The following is a 25,541-nucleotide window of genomic DNA, read 5'->3' on the forward strand; positions in this document are numbered from 1 at the left end:
TTTAAAGTCTTCATGAAAATTCATCAGCATTTTATTGTGAAGTTACCTTAACAAGGACGTTTTCTTGTGCAGTCTTGACTAATGTGCACATTTTTGCAAGCTATTTCTCTTAATATATTGCTGTATGTTATTTTCAGTCATATTTTCCATTTTATTCACACTTTCCCCTAACACATGCATTTTTGTGAATATTGTTTGGCCTCAGAACTGCATCACAAAATTCAGATAAGTGCAAATTTCGAACGATGGCTCAATTTCGGATTGCATATTTTTTTCCAGAAATTCTGAATTTGATAGTTTGGCTTTGAATTGATTTTCTCCTCCAACACTATAATAACGTTACTGCTTTCATCTATTTTATTTGAGAGAGTTTCAATTTTCCATTTATTCACTATTTGTTTACAGGAAGGATGTTTTGACAGTCTTCTTCACCGGGCAACCCAGTAAAAGTCAAAGGTGAGAGAAGTGGCTTTTCAGGTGTTCCCAGAACATTCTCAGTCATGCAGTGGAATTGGTTTTAGGGAAAGTTTGACTGGGATGAACATTGCAAAGGCACAAATGAAGAGGAGACAAGAACTACTGTGTGGGTTGCTCTGGAGACTGGAACAAGGTCAGTGGCAGGAGTCTCAGAAGAAGGAAGAAGAGAAAGTACTGAAACCTGGGTGAAAGAAGTTGCAAACGACCCAGAAAGGTCCAAATGACATTAAATATGCCTTTGAATAAAGTTCTGGTTTTTCTGCAATGCAAATTGCATCACGGGGGGAGGGGGGCAACTAATGGGGATCAGAGCAGATGTGGGGCACAGGAAAACTGAAGAACATAAAAAGAGACATGCTTTGAATTTAAATCAGGCTTCCTCAACCTTGGCCCTCCAGATGTTTTGAGACTACAATTCCCATCATCCCTGACCACTGGTCCTGCTAGCTAGGGATCATGGAAGTTGTAGGCCAAAAAACATATTAAGGGCCGAGGTTGAGGAAGCCTGATTTAACCCTTCCTTCCTCTGCTGTGGTCCTCAGGAAAAATAGTTCCTCTGCAGATGGTATTTGCTTTGTGTTGGGGTTGGGGGTGTGTGAGTAACCAATTGACACCACTGGTGGGGGGGTTTCCAGCAGTGCAGCTTACCTAATTCAAGTCCACCTTTTATCGATCACCACCATTGTTGTTTTGACATTCTGGTGCATGAAAGACCAGGAAAACAAAATTATAAATGTGTTCTCGCTTTCAGATTGAAAAAAGAGGGAATAAAAGAAGAGGGAGATGTGCCTAAGCCTAGTACTTTAATATTACGGTAAGTAAGTAGGTAAATAAATAAATTTAAGTTTGTGAGGAGCAACTGATATACATTGCAAAATAGAAGAAGGGAGCCTGTGGCCCTCCAGATGTTGCTGAATTATTGTTATTGTTATTTATTAAATTTCTATATTGCCCTTCATCTGAAGATCACAGGGCAGTTTGCAATACGAAACACAACGATACATGACATAATAGCAAATGAAAACAACAACCCTCCACCCCAGTATAAAAAGCCATAGATTGCTTAATTAGCTGAAGGCTTGGGAGAAGAGGAATGTTTTTGTCTGGCGCCTACAGATATGTAACGAAGGGGCCTGGGGAGAGCGTTCCAACAATTGGGAAGCCACCACAGAAAAGGCTCATTTTCATGTTGCTGCCCTCTGGACCTCTCATGGAGGAGGCACACGAAGAAAGGCTTCAGATGATGACTGCAAGGTCTCATTCATTTCATATGGGGAGAAGTGGTCTTCAGGTACAGTCCCTACAACTCCCATCAGCCAATGTGTGTTGGGAGTTCAGGAATGTCTGGAGGGCCAAAGGTAACCCATACCCATATTAATGGATGTCTTATATCCATATATACAGATTGCAGGATTGCCAGTTCGATTCCCAGTGGGTACAGGAGCTGGCTGAGGTTCTCCAGAGGTGTTCCCACCTTTCCGAAATTGAGTAAGTTCCCTCTTCCTCCCAACTGCCTGCTAATTGAGTGAGACCTTTGGATCAACCATGTTATTAAACTGTGGAAAACAAATGTCAGTTTGTCAGGTAACCGACTCGGTGATGAAGGATGCAGGAAGCTGATGAAGATGGTGCCCAGAATGTGCATTTCTGGCCCTCTGAAGTAAGTGTTTCCTGAGAGTTTGCTTGCACCAGGTTGGGAAAGGCTGCCTTCGGCATACAAAGTGTGTGTCCTGTGAAAAATATTGAATGTAGCAAACTGCCTTAAAGCAGGTCAGATTGTTTGCCACTAACCCTTCAAGTAGGCTGGGTCTGTTGTGTCAGCTTGCACTAAGAATGCCATCTCTGTGTCCTTGGTGAGGGAAGTGACATGACTGGCCCATTGTCTGGTCTACCCCCTGGCACCCCCCCCCCCCCAGAGAGAGAGAGAGGATTCCTAATATCTGATCAGAGAAGTGCTGGAGACGCAAAGAGGTGGAGGGAACGTTCTTTCATATGTGGTGGACTTGTAAAAGGGTGAAAGAGTATCGGGAAATGATCTATAACGAATTGAAAAAAATGTTTAAAATTACTTTCCCAAAAAACCCCAGAGTCCTTTCTGTTGGGGATAATTCAGACTGAAATTCCCAGGTGTCAAAAAAGGTTACTTATGCATGCTATTACTGTGGCCCATGTTTCGTTAGCCCAGAAATGGAAAACGAGTGAGGTCCCAACCAAAGAAGAATGGCAACATAAGTTGACAGAATGTGCGCAGCTTGCAGACTTAACATATGGAATAAGAGAACAAGAAGAACATGCGTTTAGAGAAGATTGGAAAATGTTTATTGAATATATGGGATATAATTGTGTACAGCTGAAAATTCTGGCAGCATTAAGATAAATTCAACAGTGTCAATAAGTTTTGATGGATGCAGTAATGGAATACTGAATGGTATAGTTTTTGTATAATATGCAGGGATTTATTATATGTAAAATGAACCATGGAAAGAGAGGAAGGGAAGTCCTTGGTATCTTAAGGATGTAAGAATGAGTATTTTCAATTGTAAAACAGAAAATTTAATAAAAATTATATACGAGAGAAAGAGAGGGGATTCCTTTGACAGTCCACTCAGTGCCTCCTCTGTCCCCTCCCAGCTTACTAGGCCTCTCCCTGGAATCCAATTCCTCCAGTTCCACATTCTTATCCCAATCCTGCTCCCCTTCTTACCAGCCCTGCTAAGATGTCTTCACAGGACTCATCACAACTGAGACCTTCTGCATTCAAAGCATGTGCTCTGCCTCTAAGCTATGGAGACTCCCTAGAGCAGATGAAGCTGCATTGTATTGCCTCAAACCATTGGTTTGTCTTCCACTCCAATTGAGAGAAACTTTCCAGGGTCACCAGCAGAGGTCCTTTAAGGCAGCAGCAGCAGCTCTGCTGCATGCAATTATTTTAAAGTAGAAATTCAAGAGATTTAATCTAAGAACATATAGCATATTCTACCTTTATGTTATTAAAACCTCCAGTAATGTGGTATTCATTGCTGCAGGACTTTCCTGAAGCTAATGTGTTTGGGGGTCTTTTTGGGGTGGTTTTATTTCCTGCAGTTTAAACAACAACCAGCTGTCTCTGAACAGCATCTTCTATCTCCTGGAGTCAATGAGTCTTTGTCCAAATATAGTGAAGCTTAACGCCAGGTAAGCATACATTCAATCAAGAAAAGGTGCTCATCTCTTACTGACAACACAATCTCTCTCCCTCTTTCCCGCACCAAGTCATTGTGATATTCCATGGCATGTAGAAGCAACTTTTAGGAGGCAGGGTGTAACAGCTCTCTTCATTTCTCTCTTTTCCACTACATGATATGTAAAATTCTGCCAGCCTGGGTCTGTCCATTTAAAGCTCAGGCCCACACACTGAATGTACTTTTGCCTGGAAGGAAAGTGCCCTTCTCCTTAAACAGATAGTTGCCTTTAACCTTGAATAAACCACTACACCACACTGGCTCTCCTACTGGCTAGTTGACTGCTGGGGTGGAGAGATCTTTAGGGAGATGGGGACTTTCCTAACAGTCTCGACAAGACCAGGGATGCTTGGTTTGCTTAAGGAGGCTGCAGTGCCTTTAATGAAGCCAAGAAAACACAGGGAATTGGGGGGGGGGGCAGAATTTATGTTTGGTCCCTCGCCTTCCACCAACATCCACTGGCTATACCCTCTGCTCATTCTGAATGATCACGGGGTATTTCCACATGGTTGAAATTAGGGCTGTCATTCAGTTTAAAGCAATCCTGATTGATTTTATCCATTTTAGTTATTTGATATATTACAGTGCAGTCCTTACCATGTCTCCTCAGAAGTAACTCCCATGGAATTTGGTGGGGTTAAACTTCCAGATGAGTGATGTTAGGACTGCAACCTTAATTAATCCTAGAATCATATGTCACCATAAAAGCATGGGACTTGTCCATGTTGAAGGGAACAGGGGCAGCAGCAGGCATGATCCCAAACTATATTCCATGCAGACATCCCACCCCGATCCAAACTTTGCCCAGGGCTAGGAAAAGAAACAACAGCCCTGGTTTTACAGTCTCTTCAGCCTCCTGTTCAGCAAGCAGATTTTGGGTTTGTGGACAATTAAACCAGGTGTGGCATTATGGAAATCTCTCTCCTATCTTTAGTGTTCATCACCAAGCTGCAATCTTGACCCTTGTTGGCAAAGACATTGCTGGCGGTGCTCAGCCCAGGTACGTCATCATAAACCTTGCTTGTAGCTTTCTGGAGTGAGAAGGATCACAAGCCCAAGTTCAGGTAGTCCAGTAAGCCAAGCCAAGGCTTTGCACACAGCAAAGCAGGAAAAGGTCTGGAGGAAGGACAAAGCCTCATTGATCTCTTCTCTTGCTCGCTCATTTGCAATAAACCAAGGTTTGGCTTAGCCACACTTACAAACTTGGTCAGTTGTGCGTGTTCATATTGCTACTGCTATACAGTTATGACCCATCACAAACCTGTATATTTCCTTCCTTCCCCTTCCCCTTCCCTATCCCCCTTTAGTAATGCTTTCCCATTTTGTCCTTGCTGCAGAAGTTCCTCATTTAACACTGACCTATCAAGCACAGGTGGACATCTCTTGGCGGCAGCAGCGAGGAAAATATGGTACGGTGACCTCAGTTACTTCTGCTTACAGTTTATTTCTTAGTCGTATAATGGCTCACTGCATGTTAACATGGTTGCAAGGCAGGCTCTGGGGGTCTTATATCAGGGACATTGGCAGAGGGATCCAGAAGCTTTTTTCCTCTGCCTCAGCATAGTGGCTTTTCCTGACTTCAGCACCACCACTGAGGATGGCCAGAAGGTGGTTTTGCAGTTCTCGGTTCAGTAGAGGCCAGGTGGTGCAAAGGGCCACGGTGGTTTTACCTGGCCTTATAAACTCTTGGCTGTGATCCAACTCCTTGGTCATTCAGGCACAGAACACCTGAGACTGCCCATCTCTGCCTGCTGGTCTGTCAGTAGGGATGGAGAGATCAGTTTATTTCTGGGTCCATGTCCATATTGCATGTGTTCACTCATAGGTCTGTTTCATTAATGTACAATTTTTAAAAAATCAATATTAAAGTCCACATGTTTCTTTTCTTTATTTCTTTTATTTAAATAATTTCAGTGCCACTTTACCTCTCCAAATAATTGTTGTTTACAGCCTATCTTAATACATCAGAACATCTGTGGGATTCTGTCCCCAGGCCTATAGCCAACTTTGAAAATTATTCAGCATTTAGTGTGAAATTCTCCCAATGAGTATATTTTTGTGTATGGTTTTGACTTATGCACACATTTTTCCAAGCAGTTTCTCTTAATATAATGCATTTTGTATGTTGCTTTTCACTAACTTATTTGCTTCTATGCACCCTTTCCTCCTAATACCTACCTTTTTGTAAACACTGGTTGGTTGGAGAGCTGCATTGCAAAATGTGGATAATTGTGAATTTGGAAAGAAGGCTGTGTTTTGGTCTTTGTAGAGATTTGGAAAGTGTAAATTTGATAGGTTTGGCTTTAAATGGAATCATTTTTCACCCACATCCCTAAGCAGGGCCAGTAGTTAAGGTGTGGTGGGAGCTGATCTCTAACAACCTGTGGAGGGAAACCAAGTTAGGCAGGGAATGTCCCCTGCCTTAAATCCTGGAGAGCAGCTGCTGGTCAGTGTCAACAATACTAAGCTGGAGGACCAAACACTCTGACTCTGAGTCAGCTTTCTGTGTCCCTGGTGAAAACACACCTGGTTTTTGAGCATCTGGAGAATGATTTGCCTTCTTTTGCAGCTTGACAGACAATAATTTTCAGGATGGAGATCTGAAGAACTTGTGCTTCGCCTTGAGGAGGTGCACTGGTGTAACTGAGTTAGAGTAAGTTCCTTTTTATTTTCATACTTATGCCTAGCACTGAATAACCAGGCTTTGGTGAATGTTGACATTCACACGCCAACACAAACAATTCCATGTAAATGTCATGAATGTCTGAAAAGAGTGTACAGGCACCCCTACTTTTTGGGTTCGTTGATGTTCCCCTTACTGTGTATCATTCCGTCTTCCATGAGGAAGAATGGAAATGAAAATAAATTGTACCTAATATAATTCATTCTGCCAGAAAAGCTATATGATAATGTATAAATACAAAGTGGAAAAGTAATTTTGCCTTCCTTTCAATTGTAGCTTGTCCAGTAATTCTCTGGGCGACGCAGGTGTCTTGAAGGTGGCTGAGCTCCTTCCTCATCTGAACGCATTACGTTCTTTAACGTAAGTGAAAGTCCAGGTTCTCTGTATTTAATTGACTGACAGGAGACAAATTGATGCAAGAGGAAAAGGGCCTTTTTGGTGGCTGCCCCCAAACTGTGGAACTCCTTGATCTGATTTATTAGATTCATATATTGCTTTATACTAAAAGAAGTCTGATATCAGTTTCCAATGTTTATAAGACAATAAAAATACTAAATAGTAACAACTTATTAAACAACACACAACTTCAGTACAATAACACTTGTAAAAAGACGTTCAGTCAAGTCTAGATTGAGTAGCTGTAACCATTCAATCAACGCTGCCCATATCTCTGGGATAATAAAGCCATTATTACCTGGTGCTGAAATTATAGTCCAGCTGGTGCCAAGGGTGTATTCCTGGGGAGAGCGTCCCACAGATGGGTAGAGCTTTTGTGGAGGAGTCCTCAGGAAGCTCAGCTGGCCCTCATTCTTGCTATTTTTCAGCAGATGGTGAAGACTTTTTAAAAAGTCCTGGTAGGCTTTTGTTCTGAGTACATAATGTTACTATCTCATGATTCTGTCTCATCTGCTGAGCCTGTCTGTTTTCTTTGACATTTTATATTTGATGGAGTGTATTATATTACTGTATTGTTACTGACATAATGGTTGGTGGAGGCAGTGTGTGCCCATACAATTCCCTGCACATAGAAATGAAGCATTTCAAGGGGAGAAGGCAAGGCTGTGAGCCTTCTCTTTGAACTGCTACTTTTCTCCCTGTGGGGTATAATTTATTTGGTATGGAGGACCTTTCAGTCATGTGCAACCCAAACGTCCAGGCTGAAGTGGGATAGCCCAAATTATTGCCACCTCAGTGAGAATCAGGACTCCAGGGGTACATGTAGGATTTTCATAAGGATGGCAATGGGAACTCTCCTACCATTGGATGATATCCCAGGTTTGCCACACTCTGAATAGTTCTAGAGCGCTGAGTACGATTAATTGGACATCACTTGTTGTGAATTGCAGGCATAGGGGGATTTTGATTGGGGTTGTAGCCGGGGCGAAGTTAGTTAGTTTCTTGCATTTATATCTCACCTTTTTCTCCATGAAGCTCAAGGTGGCTTACATGTTGCATTTATACTCGCAACAGCCCTGTTGGGGAAAGCAAGAGCTTATCAAATAAATCCCTGCCTTTATCCAAGCTACAGCTTATGTAACAAAACCAACAGCACCCCGATTTAACATTCCCAAGAAAACGAGAAACCGTAGCTCATTTTGGAAATGCATCCCTTAGAACAACCTTTCTCAACCTTAATGGGTCTCCAGATGTTTTCATCCCTGCTGGTCTTAATGGGAACATGCCAGCACCGAGTGAATCTCCAGCCACTAACAGGAGTGCCGTTGTGGAGAACTCAGCTACCCTGGACCAGGGGCCTTGTAACAACATTTGGGGTCGCAGTACAGTGGTGCCTCGCAAGACGAAAAGAATCCGTTCTGCGAGTCTCTTTGTTTAGCGGTTTCTTCGTCTTGCGAAGCAAGCCCATTGACGGCTTAGCGGATTAGCGCTATTAGCGTCTTTTAGCAGCTTTTAGCGGCTTTTAGCGGCTTATCGGCTTAGCGGATAAGCAGATAAGCGGCTTAGCGTCTTAGAAAAAGGGGGGGAAAGGAAAAAATACCCGCAGGAACTCGCAAGACATTTTCGTCTTGCGAAGCAAGCCCATAGTGTTAAGTTGTGGGTTGACATAGCAGACGACACAGCGATTTCTCCAAAGCAGCTCTTTATTTTGTAAGCTGGAATAGAACTGACTAGCAAACAGCTCAGCCGGCCTGCTTTTATAGGCAGCCGGCTGTCAACATTGTAGCAACAACAACCCAGAGTTTCCCACCTAAAATAACTAACGTGGACCTGAGTGAAAACTATCTACAGACCTGAGTGAAAACTATCTACAGTATCCCCCTGCTGGCCCAGGGTGAAACTTCACTACATAACACATAGGAAATTCGTTTTGCGAAGCACCTCCAAAACGGAAAACTCTTTCGTCTAGCGAGTTTTCCATCTTGCGAGGCATTCGCCTTGCGGGGCACCACTGTACTACCAACCTCTGATCTGAGCACTTTCTATATAGCAGTTTTCTTCCTCTGCAGACTTGGGTCTCCTTCATGCTTTCTAGGCTTGATCATAACAACATGTCTATGGATGGGGCCTTTCACTTGGTGCAATGCTTCGCTGACTTGGAACATATGACGTCCATGGAGCTATGGTAGGTCCAGCAGCTGTTTCTCCTGCCAGAGCAGTCTGAAAAATAACATTCCTGCATTTGGTCACAGTTTTGCTCATTTGACCCTTCTTTTTTTTTTAAAAAAAAAAAAAAAGAAGGGTCAAATGAGCAAAACTCATTAAAAAAGAATATTTTTATTAAATTTGTAGTAAAAAATACAAATGCAGATAAGCAGAACAAGCAAGAACCATAAGCAAGAACAACCACAACAATTGTAAGACTACCCCTCCCATCGGTACCCATTTTTCCTTCATATCTTCCCAACAGCTTATAAAATATCTCCAGTAACATTAAAACATTTATATATCATTTTAGAAAAAGGCACTATCGAATGTACCTAATTGTTGACTAAAATGAAAAATGATTATATCTGTGGTACAAAATAGTAAAACTGAATCCATCTTTAAAAAAGAAGACTACAATACAGGGGTTCCTAGGGAAATATTGTTTGCAAAGATTATGGGGAAAAGGTAACTTATTAAAAACAACAGCAACTGTATATCTAATTTACCAAGGTATTCTAACGCATGTAGTTAAAACAGATTCCATCAAATTCATGAATTCCAAATTGATATTCTAATCTCTTTCTCATTACAGTTTGGGAAGCACCCAGAAAGTTCACTTAACATTTGAGGAAAGAATAAGGTAAAGGTATTTCCTGTTGGTATACTTTGGGGTGGAAGACCATTGACCAGTGTGGTGCCACAGGATTCTGTCCACGGCCTAGCACTGTCCACCATCTTTATAAATGACTTGGATGAGGGAAGGAATAGAGGGGCTGCTAATCACATTTGCAGGTGACACCAAACTGGGAAGGGTAGCTAACACCATAGAAGATGGAATCAGGATTCAAGATGACCTTAACAGATTGGAGAACTGGGGCAAAACTAACAAAATGAATTTCAGTTGGGACAAATGAAAGGTTCTCCACTTAGGCAGGAATAATCAGGTATACAAATATAGGATTGGGGGGCACATGGCTTGGCAGCTATACGTGTAAAAATGGTCCAAGGGACTAAGCAGACGACGAACTTAACGTGAGTCAACAGTGTGATGTAGCAGCAAAAAAAGCTCATGATATTCTAGGCTGCATCAATGAAAACATAGTGTCCTGATCAAGGGAAGTGATAGTACTGCCCTATTTTGCTTTGGCCAAACCCCACTTGGAGTCCTGCATTCAGTTCTGGGCACCACAATTTAAGAAGGGTATTGACAAGCTGGAACATGGGCAGAGGAGGATGACCAAGATGATAAAGGGTCTCGAAACCAAGCCTTAGGCCTGGTGTGTAGCCTGGTGATATGGGAGCTATTTTTCAAATATCTAAAGGGCTGTCACATGGAAGATGGAGCAAGCTTGTTTTCTGCTCCCCCAGAGAGTAGGACCCCACCAAATGAATTCAAACTACAAGGAATGAGATTCCTAATCAACGTTAGGAAGAACTTTCTGTGGGTAGATGATATTGTACAAAAACCAGTGACTGAAAATGGAGTGATGGAGAAGAATGGAGGGGATTCATAATGCACTGGTTTTTCACTCCAGAAAAAAAAGACAAGGGTGCTCAGATTTCCAGTCTTCCCCAGGGTAGAAATCCAAATGAGGAGAATATTGGAATCATAATCCAAATGTCCCTTCAAGTTGACTAACTTGGTAGATTTTCTTTTCAGTCCCCAAATGCTCCGTGTGACTAGTGAGCATCAAAGGGAGCTGCTGGATTCGGTACCTAACTCAATCTATGACCGCTGCTTTTGGTAAGGTGCTTCTCTCTGTGTGTGTTTGTGTGTCTCTCTGTCTCTCTCCCTGCACCTGTGTTAGGAGTAAAGCAGCAATGTAGTGTCTGCTTGATGGATTACTTCTATTGCATGCCATCTCTCAGAGGTGAGATACTCCAGGGGATCCGAGTGCTAATCCTGGCTTCTGTTTCCTTGGAATGAAGTATTTTTAGGATATAGGGCTTTATTTACATATATACACAACCTGAGCATTGGATGGAGGGGCTCAAGGGTGCAAATGAGCACCCTTGCAAGGCAGCAGATCAGATCCCCAGAGATCCCTCCTGCAGCAATCAGCATTTAGCCAGCTGCCTCCCCTTCTTCCTTCTCTATTGCAAAACTGTTAACATGGTGCACATTAGCAGTAAAGGTGTCACCTCCCCCAAGCTCTACTGGATATCTCATTTGGAAACAAGGGGGAGTCCCAGCTACAAGAAGACCATCTCATAACCACTGGTTCTCATTGGTTCCCACTAGACTATTGCCAGGAACCTGACAAAGGAATAGTCAGCTAGCGGCCATAACAGGATCTCCCAAATGTTCTTTTATACTTTCAAAAATATTGATATTTGTGTTCTGCTTTTTTCACAATAATCACAGTAGCATTTAAAAACAACAACACAACACTGCAATTACTGTAATATCATTTAGATGCAGTAGCATCTAAATAAAGCAAACAAACAATATTCATTTTCTTCCATTGTTGGAATCCTGCACAGACTTACAGAAAATACCTTTTTGTGTTTTTAACAAAAATAAAAAATGATGCTTGGACTTCAGAAGTTAGCCTGGATCTTAGTGAAAATGATATTGTTTCAGCATTTTTTTTAATTTTTACTTTATTATAAGTATTTTATATTGCTTCAACATTTTGTTACTACTACTAATAACAACAATAATTATTAATTTGTTTCAACATCCCCCCCCACAAAATATAATTACATTTTACTGATGTTATAGGTTCCTGAATAAAGGACATGCACAATCCCTCAGTTTAACTCATCTCTTTCTCCAGTAGACCCATCAAATAGAACTAAAGCTGTGCTAAACTTTGATTTAAATATTCGAAGTGCTAATCAGGCTCTGTGTTTCAGTCTCACGGAAAGTATGATGGACCTAAAGGATGTTGACCGATTGTTTAAACGTCTAAGTACATGTTCTGGACTGACCAAGATCAAGTAAGTGATCAAGGTCAAGTAGGCATTGTGTGAATGAACCAATCTTATTCATTTAAAGCCTATAGACCTGCTCAGTTTATGTAGCCAGATTAATACAATAAGAACGCAAAACTAAATTCCTATTGGTATCCAGTGTTTTAATGCATAATCCTCCCATAATGCAATTTGGGAATAGGCTGCTCTTTGGTAGGAAAAAATAATGCAAATGAATATAGAATGAGCCTTCGTAAGTCCTCAGATTTTCTGGAGAGGTCCTTCTTGCAGCTCTGTCAATTCTAAGGCTCATTTGGGAGGGACATGAGGCAGGGCCTTCACAAAGGCTGCACCCAAAGTCTTGAATTCCTTCCCTAGGAAGGCCCACCTAGCCCCTTTTATGAAGCTATTGGGCATGGCTTTCCCCCATCATACTTGTCCATAGTAGACTTCCTTCTTCCAACAAGTTTGTAGAACATGTGGCGTAGTGGTTAGAGTGTTGGCATAGGACCTGGGAGACCAGGGCTCAAGTCTCTACTCAGCCCATGTAGCTGACTGAGTGACAATTGGTCAGTTGTAGTCTCTCAGCCTGGCCTACCTCACATGGTTGTTGTGAGGATCAAATGGAGAAGGGGAAAACCATGTACTCCACAATGAGTTAGGCAAAGGAAAGGTGGATATAAATGTTTTGGTAATAATAATGTTTTGAATTTTCCACCCTGGCTGTGTAGCTTGTCTGGCAACTCGCTGAATGATCAAAGTGTTGAACGACTTCTGAAATTCCTGCCCTACTTCAACAGTGTGGAGCTCTTAAGGTGAGTCTGGGAGCCTCTGCTGGAGAACTGCTACCAGTCAGAATGGACATTGTTGGGCTAGGTGGCCCAGCAGTCTCACTCAGCCCAAGGAAGCTTCACGTGCCAGATCCCCAGGGATGACCCAAATATGATTATTTCTGTTTCCCCCTCTCACAGTCCAAGGCTGCCAGAGGCAAATAAACCCACAAACATCTTTCCTATTCCCTGGCAATAAAAATAAAATTGGTAATAATAAAAATACATGAGAAGATTCACAATTCATTGCTCTTTCATGACACGCAAATGCAGCTTGCTTCTGAGGAGGCCACTGCACTTTGTCAAAGTTTAAGTTGGTGGGTTAGGGGAAGGATGAGGACCTGTGCCTTGGAATGAGGGGTGGGGGAGAATTGGGGCAATGAGAAACTGAGGGAAACTGAAGTTGACAGATTCACCCATCCCTACTTGGTTGGGACTGATGGGAATTGTGGTCCAATTGTAGTCCACTTGGAGGACACCACATTGGTCAAGATTGCCCAGGTTTGCTACATTATATTCTCAATACTGGGAAACACTTAAGTATGGGCTGATTCACTCAAACCATTTTTACATGGAATTTTCCGTGGTCAACCCTAACATGTTGACCCCCTTTTTTGGTACACTGTCTCGTTCAGTGAGTGTTCAGTTCTTTGAGAGAGAATCACTGCAACTCAGCCAACATTTGCAAAAAGCATCTTGAAGATGTTGAGATGCCACCTTGGTGTGTCTTCTTGACACACTCACAAAACACACCAAGAAGTAAATATGTTTTTAATTTGAATTTGGTATCATGCATGCTTTCAGAATTATAAGTCACTTTGAGACCTATTTGTAGTAAGTAATAAATAAATGTAACAAATAGTAATAGAAATAATGAATTACTGACCTTGCTGATTAACTGCCATATTTGCAATGGCTCCATAGGCACAGTTGATCTATTGACAGTTGGGATCCACAGACTTATTTTCAACTCAGCATTTGGACATTTCTGCTTCTTCCCACCTCTCTCCTACAGCATCACAGAGAGCAAGTTTTCATCACATTGTGTTTGCTTGCTGGCCAACTCAGTTAACCAGTGTAAGAGAATCTGCAGAGTGGAAGTCAGGTAAGAGGGTCATGACTCCAGGAATATCAGGACATGGAGAACTTCTGACCTCCTCTCCCCTTCCAACTTGATCCCCAAGAGTCAAAAGAACAGAGCCTTCACTCCTGCTGCAATTCTAGGTGAAGAAGCTCCATAATATTAATCCTTAGATCAGTGCATGGCTACCAGCCACAATGGCTATGTTCTGCCTCCAGTGTCGGCAGCATCCTGCCTCTGAATACTAGAGAGGAGAGCACTGCTGTCGTGCTCAGGTCCAGGCTTCCCATACACATCTCATTGGCCACTGTGAGAACAAGATGCTAAACTAGACAGGCCATTGGCCTCCTCCAGCAGGACTCTTCTTAAGTTATTATGTTCTTAATTCCATCCCTTTATTTCTACAGTTTTCCTTTTCATTGCACCCAACAGCTGCAGAAATTCAGTAGAGTTGACTAGAATACACAAAACAGCAGATGTTCTCCTGTGCTTTCTTTGGGATGGGCAATTGGATGTGCATCCTCCTTGTTTAGCACCACCCCACCCCCCGAAAGTGAAGTGGGTGGAAATCAGAGATGGGGGAGGCAGGGATCTGGAATAACCTCAACTTTAATCCAATCAGCCTCAGCCACAATAGCCAGTCATCTGGGAGGATGTGGGTTGTAGTGCAATAACGTCTGGTTGAAGGCTGCCTCAGTTCCTAGTCAAGGTATTTCCTTGTGTGTTTATAGATCAAGTGAAAATGCTTTTCTGCATTTTGTGAAAAGTAAAGAAAGCCAAGAAATATGCTGCAGGTATGTGCAAACCGATAATCCTTATTTCATGACAATTTTGTTTTTTTTTGTTTTTTTTAATAAATTTTTATTAGTTTTCCAATTTTTAACAAACACAACAAAAACAACATACAAACAAACACATAAATTCATAATTTCTTAACCTTATTTCCATAAGCCTCTTTTCTCGGACTTCCCCATACCTTCCCCTTTTTGCATCCTTTTATTTTTAACAATTATTCAACAACCCTTTTAGCCAATTAAATATAAATTCATTCTCCTTTTCAATTTCACCCTAAATCAAACAAAATTTACCGCTGTAATTCTACGTCTTCCTCTCCCTTAGCATTTTAGCACTCCTCAATTTTATAGTAGCTCTTAAGATATATTTTAAACTTCTTCCAGTCTTCTTCCACAGTCTCTTTCTCTTGGTCGCGGATTCTGCCGGTCATTTCTGCCAGTCCCATAAAGTCGATCACTTTCGCCTGCCATTCCTCCAGCGTGGGTAGCTCTTGTGTCTTCCAATACTTTGCTAGAAGAATACTTGCTGCCGTAGTAGCGTACAAAAAGAAGATTTTATCCTTCCTCGGCACCAGCTGGCCGACCATACCCAAGAGAAATGCCTCTGGTTTCTTATGAAAGGTGCATTTAAGTACTTTCTTAATCTCATTATAAATCATTTCCCAGAAGGCCTTAATCTTTGGGCAGGTCCACCAAAGGTGGAAGAAGGTACCTTCAGTCTCTTTACATTTCCAACATTTGTTATTGGGCAAATGATAAATCTTCGCAAGCTTGACTGGAGTCATGTACCACCTGTAAATCATTTTCATAATGTTTTCTCGTAAGGCATTACATGCCGTGAATTTAATACCTGTGGTCCATAACTGCTCCCAGTCAGCAAACATAATGTCATGACCTATGTCCTGTGCCCATCTAATCATAGCTGGCTTCACTGTCTCATCTATTGTATTCCACTTCAACAGCAAGTTATACATTCTTGATAAATTCTTAGTATTGGGTTCTAACAGTTCTGTTTCTAATTTCGATTTCTCCACCTGGAAACCGATTTTCCTGTCTTGTTTGTAGGCCTCCATTATTTGAAAATAATGGAGCCATTCCCGTACCTTGGACTTTATTTTCTCAAAACTTTGTAGTTTAAATTCACCACCTTCTTGTTCTAAAATTTCAGAATATTTTGGCCAATTAGTTCTCATATTAAGTTTCTTTACCTCCTTAGCCTCCATTGGTGAAAGCCACCTGGGAGTTTTATTTTCCAGTAAATCTTTATACCGAATCCAAACATTGTATAGTGCTTTCCTAACAATATGATTTTTAAAACCCTTATACACTTTAACCTTGTCATACCAAATATATGCATGCCAACCGAAGCTGTTATCAAATCCTTCCAAGTCTAGAATGTCTGCATTTTCAAGAAGTAGCCAGTCTTTTAGCCAGCAAAAAGCTGCCGATTCATAATACAGTCTTAAGTCCGGCAGGGCAAACCCCCCTCTTTCTTTGGAATCAGTAAGTATCTTAAACTTTATTCTGGGCTTTTTGCCCTGCCAGACAAATTTAGATATATCTTTCTGCCACTTCTTGAAACAGTCCAGTTTATCAACAATTTGTAATGTCTGAAACAAAAATAACATTCTAGGCAATACATTCATTTTAATTACTGCAATTCGACCTAACAAGGAAAGCTTCAGGTTCGACCATATTTCTAAATCTTTCTTTATCTCTGTCCAGCACTTATCGTAATTATCCTTAAATAAGTTTACGTTCTTAGATGTCATGTTAATCCCCAGGTATTTTACACTCTTTGCCACCTATTTCATGACAATTTTGCTTCTTTCAAACATGCTGGGTTTTCCCTCCTGGCTCTTTGGAAATCCTCTTGGATCGTTGGCTTTGCGCATGTTGTTCTCAGTCCACCTAAATAAATTTAGAAATGCTCATGCTCTTGAAGGATGGGATAAACTTCACCAGCCTTTATTGTTTTCCTTTTACATTTCCATCACATCTTTCATCATTTTTATTTTTATTATTATTAATTTTTAAAAGACTAACCTCTAACTTTCTTACTTGTCTGCCCTCTAACAGACTAACTGATTGTGGCATTGGCAAGTGCGAGATCGTAGAGCTGTGCCCCATCTTTGAGAAGTGTGACCGTCTTGCAGAACTGGAGTAAGTGTCATCTCCATTGCGACTATGAATGCATCAACCATGATGAGCCAGGATCATGCCACACCTTTGCTGGAGGCTTTTGAACCAAGGTTGGGTGGCCATCTGTCAGGAATTATTTAGCTGCGATTCCTGTATTGCAAGTGGTTGGACTAGTTAACCCTTGGGGTCCCTTCCAACTCTACAATTCAATGATTCTATTATTCGGGCATTGCTGGGACACTAACTTTGACTCACCATAGAAATGTATAATGGACTGTTGTGGTGGTTTCTGTATACAAATCCAGGAGAGCTCTGTCTGCTTATTTCCTTTTCAGTCTTTCTGGAAACCATATTGGCAATGAAGGACTAAGTTGCCTCTTAGAACATTTGCCCAGGACCCACATTCCCTGCCTGATGAAGTAAGTAAGTGGGTGCAAGACGGATAGCTATGGGATTGGGGGTGGGAGGTGCCCTAAGCCCACTTCTGGCTCTTTAACTTGCACATACACAATAACAGCTACTGACATTCTCAAATCATCCCATAAAGTGCTTTCCATCATCTGGAACAAACTTTGAGCTAACAATAAATCTTGGGAAACACCTTCAAGAGAGAGCACAGTACTTGGAAAGCTTTGCGCTTGTTTTCCATAGGTTTGTATCTCTAAGGAACATCCAGCCTGTGAGGTAAAGGGTTGCACTGTAACATGTAGTCGCCTCCTATGTTTCAGCCACACCCCAATTTTCTGGTATCCTATCCCCGGTGGAACATCATTCCAATGTTCAGGCTGTGAGTGCCGTTCCATATGCAGCCAAAATGGCTGTGCCATTTAGGGGGAGGTGTCTGCAGGCTTGAAGGAATAACAAGGTTCTCAGAAGCATATGAAATATTTAAGGGGGAGCCCTAACCCGAGGGAACCCCCAAAACAACCTAAGGAGGAATCAGTGTGTTCAAGAGCCTGGAACACTTTGCAAGGTGAAAATAAGCAGCGTTTGTGTGTCAGTGAGGAAGGGGGTCTAAGTATATTAAAGACCCTCCATCTTCCTGTCAAGATTGAGTACCTGAATGCCATTAGGTTAATGACTGGCACCCAGGAGTCACGGGACCATTGCCTGATCAGGGGTTAGGATGGTGGATATAATCCCAGAAAGGTTATGGAAAGACCGTTTACATTCTGCTACCTTGTCCCCCTTTCCTTCTGGTATCCCTCTTGATCTGCTTCACAATGGACAATGGACAAAGCAGCTTTTGCCTTGGGTGGGAGGTCCAGGCTGTTGAGCAGGTTTCTGACCAGTCTTAGGAATGGAATGGAAAAAACTGCACACACTGTTGTAGACCACACTGAAAAATAATCTGAAACATTTTCCTCTTCCCCCTTCTGCATAGAATCAACCACAACGGGGTCTCACAAGATGGCATTCTCCATCTCGCTCATGTCTTTGCCACGTGCCAAAATGTGGCTGAAGTTCACGTGAGGTATAATTGCTTGTAATTTCTCTTCCCCAAGCCCAACACATACAGTTTGTCCCTTGGAACTAAACAGGAGTTGGAGTGTGTGTGTGTGTGTGTGTGTGTGTGTGTGTAAATAATTTCTTATTTTTACCCCACCCATCTGGCTGGGTTTCCCCAGCCACTCTGGGCAGCTTCCAACAAAGATTAAAAATACATTAAAATGTCACACATTAAAAACTTCCCTGAACAGAGCTGCCTTCAGATGTCTTCTAAATGTCAGGTAGTTGTTTATCTCTTTGACATCTGATGGGAGGGCGTTCCACAGGGCGGGTGCCACTACCGAGAAGGCCCTCTGCCTGGTTCCCTGTAGCTTTGCTTCTCGCAGTGAGGGAACTGCCAGAAGGCCTTCGGCGCTGGACCTCATATATATGGTTGGGGGATAACTTAATACGAAAGGGTTTTTAATGTGGATTCAGAAAGGGCTGAACTTTCAGATATGGAGGCAAAGTTTACAATTGCACCTAATGGGAGCATAGCAGAAAGCATAAAGAAATGGGTGGGAGATAGAGGGAGTGGCTTGATTGACTGCCGTGCATGTGTGGAATGAAGAGACTGGGCCCTTTGAGGGCTGGGGCTCCCACCATAAGCTCCTCCCTTCAAAGGCCACATTCATACCATGCATTTAAAGCATTGTGATACCGCCTAAAGTAATCATGGCTCACCTCAAAGAATTAAGGGAGATGTAGTTTGTGAAGGGTGCCGGGATTTGCTAGGAGACTCCCATTCCCTTCACAGAGCTACAATTCCCAGTGTGGTTTAACGGCCAGTCCCTCTTCTCAGGGAACCCTGGGAATTGTAGTTCTGTGATGGGAATCTGGGGGCCTCCTGATAGCTCTCAGCACTCATAACAGACTACAGTTCCCAGAATTCTTTTGGGGGAAGAAGCCATGACTGTTTAAAGTGGTGCCATAGTGTTTTAAATGTATTGTGTGACTGTGGCCTCACACCTTTCTCTAATCAAAAGCAATGGGTAGGCTTCAAATGTGTTTTCTGATATGCAGTCTAAGGTACTATTTTATTCAGTCAGCTTTGCTATCGATAGTTGTCCCAGTGCACATTTATGTTGCAAATGCCTCTGCTGTTCTGCATGAACATGGTTACAGTAAATAGTGTCAGAGATTAAAACATCAGTCATAAAAAACTTCCCTAAACAGGGCTGCCTTCAGATGTCTTCTAAACATCAGATAGTTGTTTATTTCTTTGACATCTGATGGGAGGAAAGACTCAAGAAAGACTGGTGTGGAAAGCTACTCAGAGGTATTGCAGAAAGGGAAGTGTTGGAATAATAGAGAGGGGAGTAAGATTGTTTCAAAAGGATGTTGAAATATCAGAGAGTAAACACTGGTGGAACAACATTTAAAGCTGCCTCCCACCTGTTTTTGTTTTTCTAAAAATGTGTGTCTTTCTCTTTGCAGTTTGTGCTCTGAGGCAACACTGCTGATCACCCTAGTGAGAGAAGATAAACCTCAAAAGATCCTGAGGTAATTATTTGAACATTATTCTACTCCCCTTGTGAAATGGAGCAGGACAGTCTTTACAGCAGGGGTGTGGAGAATCTTTTTCAGCCCAAAGTCTATATTCTATGGAGAGCTTTTCAGGGGCCACATGTCAGTGGTGGTCAGGGGCCAGAGGCATGACTGAACTGCTAGCCTGCAGTGAAAAGTAAGTTAATGAACTCCCGTAAGCCCAAAGCATCCATGGAAGAGGGAGCATGCTGCTTCTCTGCGTGGTTTGCTTGTTTTGCCTTCCTTCCTACCAATGAAGTTCTGCTTTGGTTGAGTAATTGACTGTATCCTTGCATCAGATGTGTTTCAATAACCCAGTCACTTCTGATGCAGACACACAGTGGAGGTTAACTCAGATGAGGTTGCCTGTTGCCACCCTCTGTGAGTTGCTTCTCTCAGCTTTCTGCCTTACTAGCAGCAGTCGTGCTCAGAAAAGAAACATGACTGACAGACAAACCAGCAAAAACAAGGGTGGGGGAGGCTTCTCTGAAGGCAGACCATGCTAACTCTTACACACATAATAACAGAGCATGAATCCAATTTTATTTTTATTTATAAATGCTGCCCTCACCTGTCAGGTGCACTGTGCTATGAAGTAAAGAATCTACCATAGAAGGGAAAGGGCTAGCTAATGCTAGATATAGAACCTGGAACTAAGGGTGGGAGGACCTGCCTATTTTGGTTCTCTCTGTTTCTCATTTTTCCAATCTTAAATTCAGTTCTTCAAATTTATGAAGCAATCTGCAAATTATTATTATTATTTTAAATAATGAAAATTCTTCAGCATTTATGGGCAATTTTTTCCTAATACAGAGGTACTTCAAGTTACAAACGCCTCAGGTTATAAACGCTTCAGGTTACAAACTCTGCTAACCTGGAAGAGTTACCTCGAGTTGAGAACTTTGCCCCAGGATGAGAACGGAAATCGTGTGCTGGCAGCGCAGCAGCAGCAAGAGGCCCCATTAGCGAAAGCATGCCTCTAGTTAAGAACAGTTTCAGGTTAAGAACGGACCTCCGGAACTTCTCAAAGCAATTTCTCCTGATAAAGTGCATATCTGTATATTTCCACCAATATATTCATTTTTGTTCACCCCCCATGCATTTTTGCAAACATTGTTTGATTGGAGAAGTACATAGCAAAATTAGGCCAAGTGCAAATTTTCAAACGTGGCAGGATCAATTTGCTTTTAAGTGTGAATTGGATTTCTCCCCTTCCCATGCCTAGGACCTTCTGTACGCAAAGCAGATAGCAAAAGGAAGAACAAAGAAACAGTGGGGTCACTCAGAGGAGAAGATGGTGAAATGCAAACAGGGGACACAGAAAGGGCTGAACTCCTCAATGCCTTCTTTGCCTCAGTCTTCTCCGATAAAGAAAACAATGCCCGACCTGAAGAATCTGGAGCAAATGATTCAGCAGAGGAAACACAGCCCAGAATAACTAAGGAGATAGTACAAGAATACTTGGCTAGTTTAGATGTATTCAAGTCTCCAGGGCCAGATGAACTGCATCCAAGAGTATTAAAAGAACTGGCAGATGTGATCTCAGAACCACTGGCAGTCATCTTTGAGAATTCCTGGAGAACAGGCGAAGTCCCGGCAGACTGGAGGAGGGCAAATGCTATCCCTATTTTCAAAAAGGGGAAAAGAGAGGACCCAAATAATTACCGCCCAGTCAGTCTGACATCAATACCAGGGAAGATTCTGGAGCAGATCATTAAGCAAACAGTTTGTGAGCACCTAGAAAGGAATACTGTGATCACCAATAGTCAGCATGGATTTCTGAAAAATAAGTCGTGTCAGACTAACCTGATCTCGTTTTTTGACAGAATTACAAGCCTGGTAGATGAAGGGAACACAGTGGATGTAGCCTACCTTGATTTCAGCAAGGCATTTGACAAGGTGCCCCATGATATTCTTGTAAAGAAGCTGGTAAAATGCGGTCTTGACTATGCTACCACTCAGTGGATTTGTAACTGGCTGACTGACCGAACCCAAAGGGTGCTCATCAATGGTTCCTCTTCATCCTGGAGAAGAGTGACTAGTGGGGTGCCACAGGGTTCTGTCTTGGGCCCGGTCTTATTCAACATCTTTATCAACGACTTGGATGATGGACTCAAGGGCATCCTGATCAAATTTGCAGATGACACCAAACTGGGAGGGGTGGCTAACACCCCAGAGGACAGGATCACACTTCAAAACAACCTTGACAGATTAGAGAACTGGGCCAAAACAAACAAGATGAATTTTAATAGGGAGAAATGTAAAGTATTGCACTTGGGCAAAAAAAATGAGAGGCACAAATACAAGATGGGTGACACCTGGCTTGAGAGCAGTACATGTGAAAAGGATCTAGGAGTCTTGGTTGACCACAAACTTGACATGAGCCAACAGTGTGACGCGGCAGCTAAAAAAGCCAATGCAATTCTGGCTGCATCAATAGGAGTATTGCATCTAGATCAAGGGAAGTAATAGTGCCACTGTATTCTGCTCTGGTCAGACCTCACCTGGAGTACTGTGTCCAGTTCTGGGCACCACAGTTCAAGAAGGACACTGACAAACTGGAACGTGTCCAGAGGAGGGCAACCAAAATGGTCAAAGGCCTGGAAACGACGCCTTATGTAGAACGGCTAAGGGAGCTGGGCATGTTTAGCCTGGAGAAGAGGAGGTTAAAGGGTGATATGATAGCCATGTTCAAATATATAAAAGGATGTCACATAGAGGAGGGAGAAAGGTTGTTTTCTGCTGCCCCCGAGAAGCGGACACGGAGCAATGGTTCCAAACTACAAGAAAAAAGATTCCACCTAAACATTAGGAAGAACTTCCTGACAGTAAGAGCTGTTCGACAGTGGAATTTGCTGCCAAGGTGTGTGGTGGAGTCTCCTTCTTTGGAGGTCTTTAAGCAGAGGCTTGACAACCATATGTCAGGAGTGCTCTGATGGTGTTTCCTGCTTGGCAGGGGGTTGGACTCGATGGCCCTTGTGGTCTGTTCCAACTCTATGATTCTATGATTCTACTCTGTTAGTGAGCTTTGACCCTCCTTCCAAGTCATCTAGAGGATCTCTGCAGAAACATTGTGTTTCTAAAGATGGACTGCCTTTAGAAATCACTGTAGTTCTTGACCTACCCCAAAGCAGCTCACTTGACTTGATTCCTCCTTTCTTCCAGCATGAAGCAGTGCTGTTTCCAAGCAAAACATCTGGCGGTGCTATCCTCTTCTCTGGGCAAGTGCCTTGCTCTGAGCAACTTCACGTGAGTTTTGCTACTTCTGTCATAAACACTAGTCCCATTCTGATTGACGTGAAACGCTACTCTGGTTCCTTTAAGAACAGAGTAATAATAAGACACCCTCAAAAGATTTGCTCTCTTTGCTCTTAGGTCAGCTAATAATGGCATGATGCTCAGCAGTGCAGAAGATCTACTCAGAGCCTTAAGGAAATCGGAGGGCATGCTAAGAATAGGGTAAGCATTTCTCTTCTGTCATCCAGTTGAATTCAAGCTGTCAGAGATTCCACTCTGCTTCTATTCTTTTGCTTAGGGTGTATCTAACAGTTACATGGGGGTGCACAGCCACTGCAGCCCCTTGTCTCCCTAGTAACCTCTTGAAAACATGTTCTAAGATGTTGTATTTGGAATTTCTGTTGCTCTTGCAAATGTGGGTCATAAAAATGTCCTGCTACATCCTATAATTCAGCAAACACAGGTTCCCCTCAGCAGATCAGCAGACACAGTCCATTCCTCTGCATGTATTCTTAAAAGAATTCCCATTCAGTGGGATTTGCTCCCGTGCAGCTGTACGGACACCAGAAGAACCTGCTGGATCAGGCCAAGGGCCCATCTGGTCCAGCATCTTGTTCTCACAGTGACCAACCAGATGCCCATGGGAAGTCCATGAGGGGAAGCCTGAGCGCAACAGCATTCTGCCCACCTGGTATTTAGAACCACTACTGCCTTTGACAGGGAAGACGGAATGTAGCTGTAGTAATTGGTAGCCATTGATAGCTTTTTTCCTTCCATGGATTTCTCTAGTGCACTTTTAAAGCCACCAAGCTGGTGGGTGTCACTGCATCTTGTGTTTGTCTGGGCAATTGTCTTGGAGACCTAACTCAAATCTTAGCTGGGGGCCAAATTCCACATTATGGGTGGGGATGAAGCACCCACCAAAACCAGGTTGCTTTTGCCTTTCTCCACATCTATTGTCACATCTGAGACTAAACTTCCCAGTACTTGCCTGGGAATAAGAATGGTCAGGTCAATCTCTTTCCAGCCTTCAACGTTCACATTATTTTTGTATGAGTATTTCCCACAAAACACACACTTTTATATGCATTTTAACCTAATTATGCCATTAAATATGCCTTGTTGTACATTTTTAGGGCCAAGAACTATATTGCAAAATTAAGAAAATGGAAGGAAAGCTGGTTTTGGTCCATTTATTAGTTTGGGTAGTGCAAACCTAGTTGGTTTTGCTTCTAAATGCATATAAAACAAAACCCTCTGGCATCCCTGCTTGGGAATAAGCCCCACCAAACTCAGCAGGATTCAGTTCCGAGTAAGTGTACATAGAACTTTGCACTGTATTTAAACAAAAAACAGGCAAACAAAACCAGGTGAGGGCTCACATGGGCCAATCTTCTAACAAAGCAACATATGTGTGTCCTTTGCATTGCAGCATTGAAGAGCCTTGGGTGAAAGATGAAAGCATCATTATCCTTCTGAAGTTGGCTGCAGAAGTCCAGGGAAACATCACAGCCATCACGTAATTAGTTCCTCTGTGTGCCTGCCTCCTTGAGTTGTTCTTTGAGGAATAAAATACATGGTTGGCAGAAAAAGATGGTGAACAAATCCTGTGAAAACCTTAAAGGGAGATAATTTTCTCCCTAAGAACATGTTTCTGTATTTCAACAGAGCTGGCCATGGATCTCAGAGCAAAGTCTGGATCAGGGATGGGGAACATGTGGCTCCCCAGATCTGGCTGGACTCTTAACACTGACCATGTTGACTGAGGCTGATGGGTGCTGTGGTCCAAAACAGGTTAGGCTGAGGTGGGAAACTTGTCGGCTGGGGCTGATGAGAGTCCAACAACATCTGGAGGGTCCTCAGGCTCCCTGTTACTTTGCTAGGTGCAGCCACTGTGGCATACGCTCCTCGGTGGTTGTGGTTGTGCTGGCTGGGCTCTATAGTTCAAAACCTCTGGAGATGCCTGGCTGTCCTATGGGAAATGAATCCAGATCAAAAGGCCACAAAGTGTGTTGAAAAGATCTCCCTGGAGAAGATGGAGCTGGGTCATACCTATTGTCTTACCTCTGTCTTTGCCAGTGATTCCTGGATTGCAGGGGTTGGGATAGATGGCCCTTGGAGCCCCTTCCAACTATACATTTCTGTGATTCATTGCATTCAAGCCCACACAATGCAAAGATGTCAGAGGGAGGGGCAACGTATCCAACGTTGGAGGAGGGGTGAAGGTCCCCATTCCACTTTCTCCACACGTTTCCACTTTCTTCTGTCATACCCACAAGTAAAGCATGAATAGCACTTTGTTCTTCAGTTTCTGTTGGGCAGCCTCTACAAGGCAGGGCAAACTTGTTTCAGCTTTCCTGATTTTTTCCTTCCATTTTTGGCTAGGCTAAGGAGAGACCAGGCCCTCTTCGTAGTGGAACAGGAATTTCCTCGTCAGGAGGAGAAAGTGGAGTCCGTGGTCAGCCGGTGAGGAAGTCATTGTTCTTTGGCTGGTGTGATGGTTGTCCATTGTACTATACCATGATCCCAGCGCTCATGACA

General features: G+C 42.7%; 1 protein-coding gene across 2 annotated transcripts in view; it reads left to right on the plus strand.

The window, feature by feature from the left end:
• Nucleotides 1-25,541, plus strand: part of NLRC5 (NLR family CARD domain containing 5) — a 58,872-nt gene that overhangs the window by 20,479 nt on the left and 12,852 nt on the right. For both annotated transcript variants that reach the window (XM_079988362.1, XM_079988363.1), the window contains exons 11-34: nt 406-456; nt 1,229-1,291; nt 1,882-1,965; nt 2,054-2,137; nt 3,562-3,651; nt 4,633-4,698; nt 5,036-5,107; nt 6,268-6,351; nt 6,658-6,741; nt 8,873-8,962; nt 9,578-9,625; nt 10,646-10,729; nt 11,845-11,928; nt 12,633-12,716; nt 13,747-13,836; nt 14,544-14,606; nt 16,686-16,769; nt 17,084-17,167; nt 18,133-18,222; nt 19,674-19,739; nt 22,929-23,012; nt 23,139-23,222; nt 24,433-24,519; nt 25,386-25,466. In XM_079988362.1, the coding sequence (XP_079844488.1) occupies nt 406-456; nt 1,229-1,291; nt 1,882-1,965; nt 2,054-2,137; nt 3,562-3,651; nt 4,633-4,698; nt 5,036-5,107; nt 6,268-6,351; nt 6,658-6,741; nt 8,873-8,962; nt 9,578-9,625; nt 10,646-10,729; nt 11,845-11,928; nt 12,633-12,716; nt 13,747-13,836; nt 14,544-14,606; nt 16,686-16,769; nt 17,084-17,167; nt 18,133-18,222; nt 19,674-19,739; nt 22,929-23,012; nt 23,139-23,222; nt 24,433-24,519; nt 25,386-25,466 (1,881 nt within the window). The remainder of the gene's footprint in view (nt 1-405; nt 457-1,228; nt 1,292-1,881; nt 1,966-2,053; nt 2,138-3,561; nt 3,652-4,632; nt 4,699-5,035; nt 5,108-6,267; nt 6,352-6,657; nt 6,742-8,872; nt 8,963-9,577; nt 9,626-10,645; nt 10,730-11,844; nt 11,929-12,632; nt 12,717-13,746; nt 13,837-14,543; nt 14,607-16,685; nt 16,770-17,083; nt 17,168-18,132; nt 18,223-19,673; nt 19,740-22,928; nt 23,013-23,138; nt 23,223-24,432; nt 24,520-25,385; nt 25,467-25,541) is intronic.

Source organism: Podarcis cretensis (assembly GCF_951804945.1).
Source record: "Podarcis cretensis genome assembly, chromosome: 8".
Classification (NCBI taxonomy): domain Eukaryota; kingdom Metazoa; phylum Chordata; class Lepidosauria; order Squamata; family Lacertidae; genus Podarcis; species Podarcis cretensis.